The sequence below is a fragment of the Strongylocentrotus purpuratus genome, unplaced genomic scaffold, assembly GCF_000002235.5.
Source record: "Strongylocentrotus purpuratus isolate Spur 01 unplaced genomic scaffold, Spur_5.0 spur5_scaffold_5, whole genome shotgun sequence".
NCBI classification, from domain to species: Eukaryota; Metazoa; Echinodermata; class Echinoidea; order Camarodonta; family Strongylocentrotidae; genus Strongylocentrotus; species Strongylocentrotus purpuratus.
The window spans coordinates 493,658-508,437 of record NW_022145611.1 but is presented as its reverse complement, the minus strand read 5'-3'; the positions used below and the strand labels follow the sequence as shown (position 1 = coordinate 508,437).

Sequence of the window (14,780 nt, the reverse complement as noted above, 5' to 3'; positions counted from 1 at the left end):
TGTTGGTAAAATTTACACATCTTTAGTGTTTGGTGACCTGTGTTCGTCTGTTATAGGGTCAAAGGTCATATTTTGGTGGGTGTCTAGTGTGCGCTCTGCTGGTCATATTTCATGACGGATTTCTTTCAAAGATTATATGGAGATGTATCTTGGTACAATCTACACATCTACACTTTAAGGCGATGCTGCCCTCATTGTTCCGTGCTTTAGAGGGTCAAAGGTCATATGTCTTTTATGCGCTGTAACTGTTACATTACTTGACAGATTTCTTACAGATTTTGTATGGAGGTCCATCATAGTTTACTCTAGACCTCTACAGATTTGGTGATGCTGCCCCCCCCCCCCCCCAGTGTTCTATCTTTTATGGGATTAAAGGTCGTATTTTAGGGGAAATCTTGTGTCCCTCTGCATGTCACATTTCTTGACAGATTTCCTACAAATTTTCTATAGAGATGCACACGTATTGTTTTGGTGATGCTACTTCTAGTATTAACAATAGTCCGAGCCACTAGTGGCGATCTCTACCCAGGGACAAAAAAACATTCATTTTGTTTTCTCCATTAACAATTTTTTGGACATTTTTGGGGGCTCCATATTCGACTTTCGGGGGCTCTTATTTCTGGGGCTACTTTTTCATTCATTCGTAAAAGGATACAGTTTGTTGAGTTTTGTAGTAGACTTACTTATATATTTATCTTTGATTAAGGTTTCAGGCTTCTTGCTTCATAATTACCCATTCAAAAAGAAAGCATTTATCAAGTTAAATAACTAAGTTTTAATGCATTTATTTGATGCAAGAACTGTAACATATTAGTAAAGGTGTTACTAATGTCTATGTTTTTAAACGACTGTCTGATTTTCTTGTGAATACTTTACTCTAAAAAATGATTATCGAAATTCAGTATACAACTATACACTATGAACTATACTCAGGTTTCATACCTCTATTTAGAAACTATATTGAAATCGCGGCAGTAATGATGCAAACAGATAGCAATTTCAAAGTGTTGTCAAGTCTCTTTGACTCTAGCTCACACAGTGACAGTTCCGACAGCAGCTGCAGTAGCACTGCACTGTATTGTACGTGTGTGGACTCACGGCAGCTTGCACCTGAACTGTCATGTCACAATGATTTTCTCTGATTTTCTTGTGCAAACTTTACTTTAAAAAATGATTATCTAAGTTCAGTAAACATGGCCAGAATAATCACAAAATAAGCTTTGATTTCATACCTATAAACTATATAAAATTGTGGCAATCATGAAAGAAATTGATTGCAGTTTCGCGATGTTTAGCAAATGGTCTATGTTCAGCTAATATGATGTATCAAAACAAAATGTGTTTTGGCGTAAGGTATGGATCAAGTTTTTTAGACCGAATTTGTGTATACAATTTTACACGGAGATTCAGCGCACATGTGCACGCCGACCAAAAAATGCACACAATGAATACAAAGCTAGTAGAGAGCGGCCGCTCAGAATCATTATGGGGGGATTTTAGATCATTTCTTTTTTTAATGTCGCCCCCGTAATCAAATTTTTGGCCTATTTCGAGGGCTTTTTATGGTGTTTCTGGGGCAAACTCGCCTGCCGCCCCGGTGTATTTTTTTGGCTGTCTCTACGTCATCCTTTTGTTTCAGGGAGGGGAGAGGGAATCTTTGTCCCTCCTTCAAACATAAGGATGACACAAAAATCACTGCCAGTGCTGGGGCCCCCAGGTCAAAGGTCAAAGGTCATAGCCCATTAAATATGCAAAATAGCTAATTATATATGCAAAAATGTGGTTTTCATTCTAAAATGAAAGTTATGTTGAGTATGTACATCGAAGGTCACAGCTCATTAAATATGCAAAAATCGCTAAATATAGGCCATTTGTACCTGGATGCTATGCTTTGCATTGACTTGTCATTATTATAATTACTACTTATACTACTACTACTACTATTATTATTACTATTATTATTATAATGGGGTATTGGGCGTTGGTGTTGTGGCGTGCTCCTGTAATCCAGCTAACAGTGGAAGTTACATACTGATTCAGCCAAGGACGCAGGTCCAAAACTGAGTCACGTCTTTCGGATGGTGACGTTTAAAGGTCAGTCCCCAGACGTAAATAATCATATCTGATTGATACATGTCTGTAAAAACCCAATACACACACACCTTTGTCTGAAAGAAGAAAAGATGGACCTCTACACCATGATTTCCCCCTTACACTTCATGGTTTCGTCATGAAAGAGCTCCCATCTCTTTCATAACCTTTATTGTATTAATCAAGGAAGAATTCTTAGACGTCTAGAACTACATTTAACCCTAATCCTTTTGAAGGCCCAGTTTTTATGGAACTTGTATATTCAGTTTTCTTTGTTTCATTTGTATTTATCATTTGTATTTATAGGTTCTCTTATCTTAATTGTTGACGTAATTTCCATTTTGTTCTCAGTTAAAGTTTGATATTCATTGCTTATCAATGTGGTTAAATCTCATATCAATGTAAAGGTTATACGTCTAGATCGATATTGGACTAATTCCATCGTCCAAGAGGCAAACAGAACCGGTAAGCGCCCCTGGTTGGGGTCCCGGAGTCACGTTATCGAGTGACATCACTATATGGACCACTATGATAACGAGCGCAAAAGACTATTGATCGCTTGCGTGCAAAATACGTCGCTGTGCTTCTACTTTGCTCTACGAATGTACTCTCAATATTATGATTATGGCCGATCTTGACTTAGAATTAGATTTTGAAGTCGACAGTGTTCAGGAGGAGGATGATGAGGACAGTATGAGCTCATATAGTTTTATGAATAGTGACGATGACCAGGGCGAAATAGGTGAAATAGATGAAGATTTCAATGAGGCTGCTCGTCATGCTGCAGATGCAGATGCTACTGCTGGTGATGCCGCCGCGGCCGTGCTAGAGCCAGAACTCAAGCATACCTACACGTCACAGACACAGTCACAAAAAGCACTCTCAAAATGAAAAAAGAATGACCAATAATAATATATCGGTAGGCCTATATGAATAATTGCCTGATTGTTGCCAGAGCATACCAGAGCATACCACCGTCAGCCAGCTCAGCCTCACATACTGCTCAGCTGCGCTGATGCGTATTATTCACTTGACGACTTAGCTTAGCTTTATAACAAGGCCGGCCAACTAGGCCTAGTTGACGCGACGAGACTGGCCAGCAAAGGGGGCACCGCAAGGCTATATCTGCCGCTGCGAAGATCAGTGCAGTGCAGTCTTCAGTTCAGTTTTTATTCTCGTACTTTAATTTATTTTTTATTCATATTTCTTATGAATTAATTGTATCCTTCATTTAAAAATCATGTAAGATAACAGTATTTTCAACATATCTGTATTGGAAATCACAGTAAATCACTGCGTTGATAAAGACTTCGGTGCGGCGGTCTATACTCATTATACTCATAGCTTTGGTGCGTGAAATCTAATTCTGCTGATCTGTAAACAAACCGGTCACTTTCGGACTTGAGGGCTCGAGATTTTGCAGGAAAATGCCATTTCTTGTATGTATAATTAGATTCAAGTTAGGTTTTTTTTAATGGTACTCATTCAGCTTGTACACTGTAACTCCAACTCGTTCGTTTTAATTTACACATTTGAGCTTATATGTATATGCACCATTGACCAGGTCCGCCTGTCGAGATCAACAACTTCGTCGAAACTATGGTCTAATTCAACGCTAATTTAACAGGTTTACAAAACCGATGAGGGATATCCGAACAAAAAAAAACATTATTCTTGTTATTCTATATTCGTGTCATGTTTCTTTGCATACGTTAATGTGAAAAAATAACATGTATAATTGGACGGAATATATTGGTAAAAGATGTTGTTTTACGCGTTGTATGTAGCTGTACTGTTTACGGCGCGCCAGCTGGGTCCATATAACTATGTCACAAAAACAGCGTCTGACGCTATACGTCAACTTCCGTGTTCTAAGAATCTGAGAGGTGTTTCTAAATTGTGTTTTAGAGGGATTTCAATATATTGATATGATATCTAGTGAATATCATGGTAATCTAGATGCTTTTCCGCTTTCCATTAATATATTAGTTGCCATATTTGTGCTTTTCAATGAATATCAACTTTAACATATTCTCCTCTGTTTGATCTGAATATTGGTGTGAGTGTGTTATGTGGGCCTGTGTGTGTTATGTAATATAGGTAATGGCATATACATGTATCAGTAAGCTTTGATAAACCCTTTGGCATTAAGAAATGCATTCAGAACACATCTGGGCCCTGTTTCATAGAAATTATTATCAGTAACAAATTACAACCATTTTAATGAGCTACTTCAATATTTGCATTTGATTGGCTGTGAGTAGATTTGTGACAGCTTTGTGGCAGATTGGTACTGATAATAGGTTTTTATCAAACTGAACCGAGGTTAAACATCAAAGACCTGTATTCATGCTTCATTTCTATTGAAGTTCTCAATGTAGATAAAGTAAGGCTTGAAGGCGGAAAAAGTCAGTTAGATGAGAATCATGTATGGAGTTACTAGAAATATGTACATGTACATTAATTATAAAAAGCTGCAGATCAAATTAGCTCTATGATTTCTATGTTTGATTTATGAATGTGATGTCATTATGTATCTACTGTGATAGGCTAATTGTTATTATTTCCTTACTAGTGTCAACTGTTAAAATACATGGTAGATTAGGCTGCTTTAATATAATTGTTAAATTGTTGCTTGAATTTTTGTTTACCCCATCCAATAACCATAAGATGCATTTTTAGCAAGATTTTACATGATACAAAATAGCAGCAATCGGGTGATCTAGATTAAAATATTTAAAACTAGAGTTCAGTTTGTAGACTAGTACCAAGCATCAGCTGAATATTTAATCCATCTTCCTGTTATATCAACACAGATTTAGTTTGATCCTACTTCACAAGAACTTCTAGATATCCCTGTCACCTAGAAACAGGTGTCACAGATCTTTACAAAGCTGCTTATGTTTGTATCTTGCATGTTAGGATCAGGAGGGTAGAGCTTCACCTTGAAGAGATGCAATACACACATTGTGACATCATCTTTTTATTGAATTTTTTAAAAACATTAATGAAATTACCTTTTTGGGGGTAAAGAAATTGTCTTATTCTCCTGCCTTTCCCAAGTTATACTGTATGTATGCATTGGATGATCCAACACATGCTCCAACAACATTTGATCCATGCTTTATTGCATTGGGGATGTAGGATGAGACTTCATTTTAGGTTTAGTTTTGGGTTAAGCCTTAGGGGTAGGATTAGTTGATAGATCCAGGGTTGAAGTTATGAACTTTGTTAGTGTTAGAAACTGAATGCGTAGCATTTGTCGCTAGAACATATGTCATAGAAGTTTTAATTATTCCACATATATTCCATGTTTTAAAAATATATATTCCTTTCCTTCCAAATACTGTTTTTTATAGATATTTAAAACGTTTTGATATAAATGCACCAGGTACATACATATTCTTTCATGTTTTAGCTCTGTCTTAGTGCATAATGGGAACCTAAGTCTATGACATCACTATTTCCCTCTTTAGAAATTTGTTTTGAAGAAAAATATTGACTGCTTTTAAATTGATGTAACAACATTGATCGCAATTACCTTCCATTTTGTTAATACAAAAACAAAATTTATTGAAATTGACATATTGGAACTGCAATAAGGAGTAGTATCCAGTAATAATGTACTATTTTAACCATGTGTGTGGGACATAATTATATGCACATCTAGAATCATATGTCATAGTTTGTTATGAATCATGAAAAGAAAAATAATATTATTCACATGTCATACTCTACTTCATTTGACTCATTGGTGTCATAGTTTGCCATGTGAAATAATGCCACTTCCTTCAAAGTGTCTCCATTGTGATTGGGTTTTAAAGAAGACATGTTTCTGAGGCCTATAAATTTGACCTACTTAGTCATTAACATTAAGTTATATAACCAATAGATACCTGATGTAATGCGTTATAAATAGGTCACACATGCCAACATACCTAGATAGTTTTCTCAGGTCAGGAAGCTTGTTGCATTGATGATAGACACCATGAATCAGGCCTTTTCTCAGTCTCAAATACTGTACAAATTCTGAGCTTGTCACATGTCGGTTTGTTCACTGATACCTCTCAGGTTATGATCTAAGTCATATTGTATCATGAACACTTTCATAGAAATATGTAATGTGAATAGTATTTTGAGCTTATTTGGGAAAGCACTCTGAATCATCAACAGTTCAGGTGCTCCTATGATCTTTTTATTAGTGTTGATTGAAGGGATTCTATGGGAAATACTAGTGAGCCTATGCCCTTATAAGATTTATGTATCTGGAACAAAGGTTAAAAATAGGATTAGAGGGCCAGTGAAGGATGCAAACTAAGGGAAGACATTGTAAAACCCCCAACACTTTAAATTGAGTCATTCAATTTGAATCATTGGTGATAGCACCCTCTCCGCAACAAGTAGTATATTGTCTTTCTTTTCTATGCTCTCAGTTACTCATATATCCTCTTTATAAACATTTCTGCAACTGTATTATGTGCATCCATTTAATGTTTGGGAACCCAAGCTACACAGCTTGATATACAAGCTTTGTAAGCAAGAGTAAATCTACGGGGCATTTTTTCTTCTGCCTATGGGGCATTCTCACCAGACTCCAGAGGTGATTTATATGACATGTGTATAACATTAGAAAATAAGGTCTATAAAGGAAGTAGTTGTTGGTAAATCAGCTTACACCATATATATGCTAATTGTCAACATATGTCCAGGGCATCGCTCTTGTGTCAATAACAGTTAATTTGCAAATGGAAGAGTTCATGTTCAACAGAAATTTATTGTAAAGTAAGACAAATGTATTTTGTAGTCATGATACAAAAGATTAATTCAGGAGACTTTTGTATAATAATTCTTGGATTATGTTGTCTATAGTGTGCCCAGACTTTCAAGCGATCCTACTTTTCTTACTTTTTCGTACTTTTTGACCATGCTCCTACCTTTCCGACTTTTTTTTCAAACTTACATGTATATAAAATATTTATAAAATGTTTATATAAAGCTACCATGCATGAGAATCTTTATATACACAAATATTGAAGAAATACAATATTTCTCTAGTGAAAATATGAAAATTTTCTAAAATATAAAATTCTTCATGGCAGCTCATTATTCACCCAGTCACATATGTAGAATTTTAAATTGGCTAATAGGGCTTTTGGTTGTCAAATTAAAGTGTATAGCTAGTGGGCCAGGGGGAGATTATATGTATGACAAAACATATTTGATTTGCCTTATTAGAGTGTATACATAAATTGTGAATTAAATTTACCATTTTCCTGCCATTTCAGTAATGCCCTTGTCCCTGAGCAACTTTACTTTTACTAAGGGGTGGTTATCATGGTTGACCTTCATCAGACATGGCAGAAAGTAATCATAAAATCAATTGGTACAAATGTGCATTAGTGCAAACTTCCATCAATTTTTTTATTCTACATATTGTCTGGATGTGAATGCTATTATTTGAAATTATCTATCAAGCCAACAAAAACAGTAAGATCTGTTCATTCTCCTTATTCATGGCATCATCATTGAATTGTGAAAATTCTCTTTATTTGTATTCCTCTTTCTTTTATGTTCTCCTTTTTCCCTATTCCATGATGTTTATTTTTGGAATATCAGTCTATTTCTAGTTTGTGTGTATCCCCCTTTGTTCTCCTCTGTGTGTGTGTGTGTGTGTGTGTGTGTGCGTGCGTGTGCGTGTGCGTGTGTGTGTGTGTTTGTTTGTCTCTCTCCCTCTATCTCTCTCCCTCTTTCTCTCTCTGTCTCTATCTCTCTCTCTCTCTGCCTCTATCTCCCCCTCTCCCTTTCTTATTCTTTATATCTCCATCTACCTCTAGTGTATTTAATTAATCATATATGGCATATCCTTCACAGCACATATAGTTTAATGTATGATCAAACATGTATAGACTATGAGCACACTCCCTCCAGAGGGCCTATGTTCACATCAGATCAATTAATGTTGTTTGCTTCTGACCATATGTCATGCAGTAGAAGATTAGTTCCTACTGGTTGAGGAACATGATATATCTGGCTATATATTTAAGATCTTAAGAAACAAGAATTCTTCATGTAATGCATGTATTACTTTTTTTGTTTATTACTTCCAGAGAAATTCGTATTACAATTTTAAATCTCTGAAAAGAAAACTCTGAAAATGCTTCACTTATTTTCCTTCACTCGATTTTTTACTCTCTGGAAATAGTCAGGTAGCTTAGCGTCAAATTTATCGATTATCGTTACTTGCCGGATAAAAGCACCATTTTTGGTACAGGTCTTCCAAAGGACCTACTAAATGATATTAGGCTAAGAGCCCCCGGCAAAAATGTCAATTTAAGGGTGTGAGGGTGGGGGCATCCTGATTACAAACCTGATTTCTCACACACACAAATTAATTAATTGAGTTTTTATTGTACAAACTTTATGGGGCCCCCGATCACACATATATGAATAGTTATGCCGGGGGCTCCTACCCTACCATCATGCAGCAGGTCCTAATGAAGCCCTGCGCCAAGTATAGCGTTTGTACAACAAAAAATCAATGTTATACTAGAAATTTAATTCGTCATGGGGACGAATTAGGTGGTCTGTCTTAATTTTCAAATTCAAAGAGAAAAAAAATTGAAGGAAAAAAAATTGTTGGAGATGCCTGGACTCGAACCAGGGTTCTCGAGGTCCGAAGTCAAGTGCATTACCGATATACCAAAACATTTCCCATAGCGATTACACGTTAACGGAAAATGGAATCCTCAAATCCCACATTCCAAGTGAAATATGAGCATGATCCCGGCATCTGATCGAAAAATAAAGGGCACACTTATGATAGCTTATTGTCTCAGCTACAACATACTCAAAGCCTAGCGTAAACAAAGAAAAAACGACGGAGATATTGCTCGCGAAAGACGAGAATGTAGAATCCAGTTTTGAGAAAAAGTCATGTCCCATAGAGAATACACGCAAAATGTGAAAAATTGACATGCCTCCTTTAATCGCAAAAATATGCCATGATACCTTTGTCAAAATGAAAATTTGTGATAACTGCATTTGTAGAAAATTGTCTCAGCTAAAACATATCAAAATTTGGAAGTAAATCGTTCAATATTTACAGAGATACAATCAATTTTCAAAAAATCTGCCGACGTCATAATATGCAAATTGAAATTTTGAGTTCGGAGGCCATTATGATGACGTCATGAGTTAATTGAAGGTCAAATGAGACATGAAATCATATCTCCAACTCATGCTTTTTCCAACCATGATATTAAAGTTGGGGGTCAACTGACTATCTGAAGAGTTATTTTGATTTTTAAAATGGCATGTTTTTGATCAAATTTGCATTATATTTCCCATAGCAGCACGCGCGGATTTTGAACTTTGACGCGCGCTCACAGCCTTATGAAAGGTCAAGATTGACTGAAATTAATGTAAATTGTCATTTACGGTAAGAAGAATCTAAATCATGTAAACAAAATGAATTTGACCTTTTCTGCGCGTTGTGAGCGCGCGCAACGCGCGCGGGGACACGTACGGACGGAAAATGTTGAAACGCTTAAAATGACCTGATTCGTACTCTCGTTTAATAGTTAAGTGATTTTGAGCATTTTTAAATTGTGACGCGCACGTACGCGCGCGTCGTGACCTTTATGTGACCTTTGATGATATGACCTGTTGACCCTTGACTTGAAATATATGTGATATGAATATGAATGACCTTTGCTTATGCATCATGAAGATATGATTGATAACGTGATTTCACGAAATGGCGCCTGGATGACGTCACGATGATCTGATGACCTTGAAAAGGTTACTGTCACGTCTCATGACAATGACCTATTAATGAGATAAAATTGAATGAAATTGACTGAACTGAACTTGAGTTATCCTAGGCACAAAAAAGTGTAGGAAATAAAAATAAATAATAATAATAATAAAGAAAGAAAATTCTAACGAAAACAATAGGTGATCTGTCGATATCGACAGACCACCTAATTAACTTATGAATTATTTGTGGGCTACGAGGCGACGCCATCGCCCCACACCTTATACGATATTCTTTTCGGGGCTCCTACCCTAATATTGTTCAGTAGGTCCTATGGAAGCCCTGTATCAAAAATGGCATTTGTACAACAAAAAATCAATGTTATATTACCTTCTAAATTATTTGGGGGCTACAAGGCGACGCCCCGCCCCCACACCCTTAAATTGTTTTTTTGTTTGTTGCCGAGGGGCTCTTAGTCTAATATCGTTTAGTAGGTCCTAAGGAAGCAAAAATGGTGCTTTTATCCGGCAAATAACAATAATTTCACTAAGCCACCTGACTAAAAGAAATAACATTCAGATTAGTGCAGAACAACTTTCAATTATGATGGTAAATGACAATGTGCAAGGAAATATTGTGTTTAGATATGATTCCATTGTTATACCTTTTTAGTGATACCCTCTTTGCCTTTCAATTTCTTAATTTTGCTGTGCTTAATTGGTATAACTTTTTGAAAATAATATGATCATTTCCCTTGGAAGGAAAACATTCTTACAGAGTAAAGGATATATATCAAATAATATGTCAATTCCATCACTCTAAGAAATGATAAATATTGTGTGTATTTGAAATGTTATTTTTTTAATGGATATAGCATGATTTAAACAAAATATTCATTGCTTTAACATTAGACTTATGATGAAATAAGATGCCATGTTAAAGCTTTTAAATAATTGTGAGACGCATGCTTTAAAGGTTGATATTCACCCTTGAACTGTGCAAACAATATGAATGACTTTGACAGTTAATGGAATATGGACTTGTTTGTCTATTCTACTACGTGTCATTATTTTGAAATCTTTTGTATTTTAGAGAACAGTACCTTTTATATGTGGAAGAATTTGAGTTCATTCGTTTTATAGCTTAGGAGAGCATGATTTATAAACCAACCTAATAGATAAGACAAGTATAGTTTTAATGTTGAATCCAAAGTCCATACTACTGTATGTCATGCACGTTGGAAATTTTAAACATATTTTTTACCATTGTCTTGATTTCCTCATAAAACTATGAAGTTTATTTCATTATCTTTTCTATTTCATATCTTTCATCATTAATGTATGGTAAAAATACAATAAAAACAAACAAATATGGAACTTCTCTGGTACAAAAATAATAATAATAATAATAGTGGGTTCTTGCTCATGTCTGTCAGACTTCACACTCCTGGCGCTCCACAAGTATTACCCAGGCTTTAGCATTTAGCCATTATGGTGCTCTAGTATAAGTTCAACAAAGTAATTCCCGCCATTTACCTCACCTTGGTTGAATACGGTATGGCAAATGCAGAGTTATGTCTTGCCAAAGGAGATTAGTGCCATGTATTTCAATAGCATCATAATGAAAATTGCATAGAATTTGTGTTGTTTGGTAGGACAAGCCTTTATGTTTGTCCTACCTAGGAACAATTAATGTTTGCATGCAATTCAGATTCTGACTATTAAAACAATTATTTGTAACGAGGCACTTAACAAAAATTTGTGTATTGACTTTGATAAAATTTTGAAAATGGTTTATTGAGTGAGGCAGACTGTAAATATTATGACGTGGGGAGAAAAAATGAAAAGTGGACATGTAGGCTTATGTATTGTTATGGGTGCTAGTGAATTATTCAAGCAAATTACAGTTTGAAAAGAACTCCTCTATGAACATACATGTATGTAGAATCAAGGATTTGAATAAAGAGATTAACTTAAGGGCAGATTATGCTCACATTAGCACAAATGTAAACACACACATACACACACACACACCCACACGCATGCATGTACACACATATATGAGCCAATCATCATCATTCATTCATTGGATTCGTGCAGGTGTGGATTTTGAGGTCGATGCCTTACTGTGCCTACGTTATGCTGCACAGTTAGCCAGTAAGCTTCTCTCATTTATCTGTTGACACTGCTGGAGGGAAGACGTGTGTCTCTGTATTCATAATTCTGCATTTGCTTCATACTCATAGCAATCAAAACCACCTGCCTACTGCATCACGTGTACTACTACATACAGAACAACACAAAATATGACTTCTAATTAGTATGCATGAGATTACATGAGGTAGTGGTTCCTTTGTGTTGGAAAGGAGATGCATGTAGTCCAGTGATGGAGGCATTGAGCCTTGGATAATAGTTCATCTTCACTAGAATTACAGCTTTCTGAAGCAGGATTTGTTTTTAGAGTTGACATGGAGCTATCTGTTATAGAAGATTTGTTGGATTCAAGACGAGCCATCATCCATGTTTGTTCTTTCATGCCCTCCCATCAGCTGTCAATGGATGACCAGCTTGTTGTTATTATGTTGCTTTGATGTGATACAAAGCCATTGACTGATTGATGCTGCGTTTGTATGTACATAATTAACATGGACTCTTCCCTAACTACATTGGTCAAGTTTAACAGAATATTGGAGGAAGAATTAACTTTCTGAATGACCTCTACTCTGTTCTTGGATTTCTTATTCTTGGAATATATGTACATGTATCACCATCATTTTATATTTTCTTCAAATTCATAACCTAGAAGAGAGAATATCTTACCGGTATTGATTTATCAATAGATACCTAATCCTTCATGTAACTTAACTCAATCATCACTCTGGCTCCGTAATCCCCAGCATCAACACACCATTTGCATGTTGGGTACTATCAAGCCCTCCAGAGGTTGGAATTTGGAAGCGACAATTAGTGTTTCTGCCTTCCTTTCTTGGTCGGAAAGTAAACTTCCTCACGTAAAATAATAGAAGCTGAAGAAAACAAAGATTCTAGTCAAAGTGATGACCTGGCATTGACCTTACCCCTGACCGATAAGACCTCAGAAAATCTGGATGCGTAATCATGCTCTCCTCTCCGATTACCCCAAAACGTCGGACTTTGGTTCCGCTTGGAAATGTAAGTTGATCCCTTAATCCTTGACCAAGATATTGTTCTTGTTTGATTTCAATAGTTTTTTTTTAACGTTATTTAGGGTAATCTGTTTGAGATACTGTGATTCCTATTTGGAACTTTATGAAACAACATCATTTCATATTTGTTATACCTTGCCTTTTTAGATATGACTGCTGGATGCATTATATTACAGTATTTAGTGTTCATAAATCTATTTCACATTTTAATTGTGGACAGTATGTATCTTCATAATCATTTAAAGAGAAGGTTGAGTTCTGAGAAGAGGTGAAAAATAATTTGTGAGCATTGTCATTGTATTATGCAAGTGTGGAAGAACATCAGATACAAAATGTTCCCTGAAAAGCATGGCTCTTAAAATGCCTTGATATTCTAAATATGGCATGTAACATCATAACATTTGGGACAGGTTTTTATGCCACATGTTCATGTAGTTCCATAAACATCTTTCTGTGTACAATGCTTGTAACTTTACCAAGACTGAGCTAAATTTCTTATCATTGTGATGATTCCAGAACCTTGCAGTACACACCTATACTGATATGCTTGATGATCAACCTTTTCTGATCGATTCCACAATGTTTTTTTCACAATACTATCGCATGACCAGAACTCAGCTTTATCTTTAAGTTTGTCAAGAGCTTCACTTCTCTTCTTGACTCCTCAGCTCACACTTTTTGTTTGTCCTTTATATCCTACATCTTTTGAATAAAAAAAAAATTTCAACTCGGAAATGGGTTTAAAGTGCAAGTCCACTCCGAAAATGGTTTACTTTCAATAGAAGCAGAAAAATCAGACAAACCAATCAAAAAAAGTTTGAGTGAAATCAGATTAATAATAAGAACGTTATGAATTTTTGAAAAAGTATGTAAAACTATGGAACAATGAAAATCACTACATAAATTGCCAATTTGGTTATCAGTTTGTTAGGTCATGTCCTCACTATATTTATCAATTGCTTTATATAGTTTAATCCCATTAATTTCCCTTTTTATCCCTGTAAACTTGATTTCCCCATGCCCTTGCCCAGGTTATATGATTTGAATCATATTGCGTGCATGACATTTCACAAAATCTTTTATGAACCTCGAAGAATCGATACTGTTTTCTGAATATTGTATATTTAAGTAATATTGACTGCCTTCAGGGCAATACGATATATCGCCCAAACCAAAGGTGAGGGTGATATATGACAAGTCGTATTGCCCTGAATTAGGCAGTCAATATTACTATTATTAACCACATCGGAACTCTTACTATCTTATACTCTTAAATTATGTAAAATACAGTAGCCTACACTACAAAGGGTTTCCTAGCATGAAAAGTTGCAAAAACATTATCAAACCAGCACTGTGCATCCAGTGCTTGACAAAATTTTTGATACACTGCAAACAGTGTGCCTTTGGGGTGATTATTACGTCACAATAGAGTGTGTGCAAACGGCGCATTTTTCTTACCCGTAATGGACGTGCAATGAAAATTACAATTGGCTCTACATTATTGCCCACTTGTTTAACACGCATTTTGCCATTGACTTTTCAGATCGGGCAATAATATTTGTTCATTGGTTTACTGTATGATATTATTGACTGGCAAATTACATACAAAATCCCATTGACTTTTCTTAGCAGTCAATAATATTTTTTTCCGTCTGTAATTTTTTTGGCTTATCCATTAAACCTTGAGGGCAATAACCTTAAAAAATTGCCCTGCTCAGATGTCTGATACGGTTAATAATCATAATTATT

The 14,780-nt window shown here is 35.6% G+C and overlaps 1 protein-coding gene across 4 annotated transcripts in view; it reads left to right on the top strand.

Moving 5' to 3' along the window:
• Nucleotides 1-12,017: 12,017 nt before the first annotated feature.
• Nucleotides 12,018-14,780, top strand: part of LOC754884 (nesprin-1) — a 127,407-nt gene continuing 124,644 nt past the window's right edge. For 3 of the 4 annotated variants that reach the window (XM_030999729.1, XM_030999728.1, XM_030999727.1), the window contains exon 1: nt 12,018-13,017. In XM_030999729.1, the coding sequence (XP_030855589.1) occupies nt 12,964-13,017 (54 nt within the window). In that variant the 5' untranslated portion in view covers nt 12,018-12,963. The remainder of the gene's footprint in view (nt 13,018-14,780) is intronic. The other variant, XM_030999730.1, reaches the window with a different exon arrangement.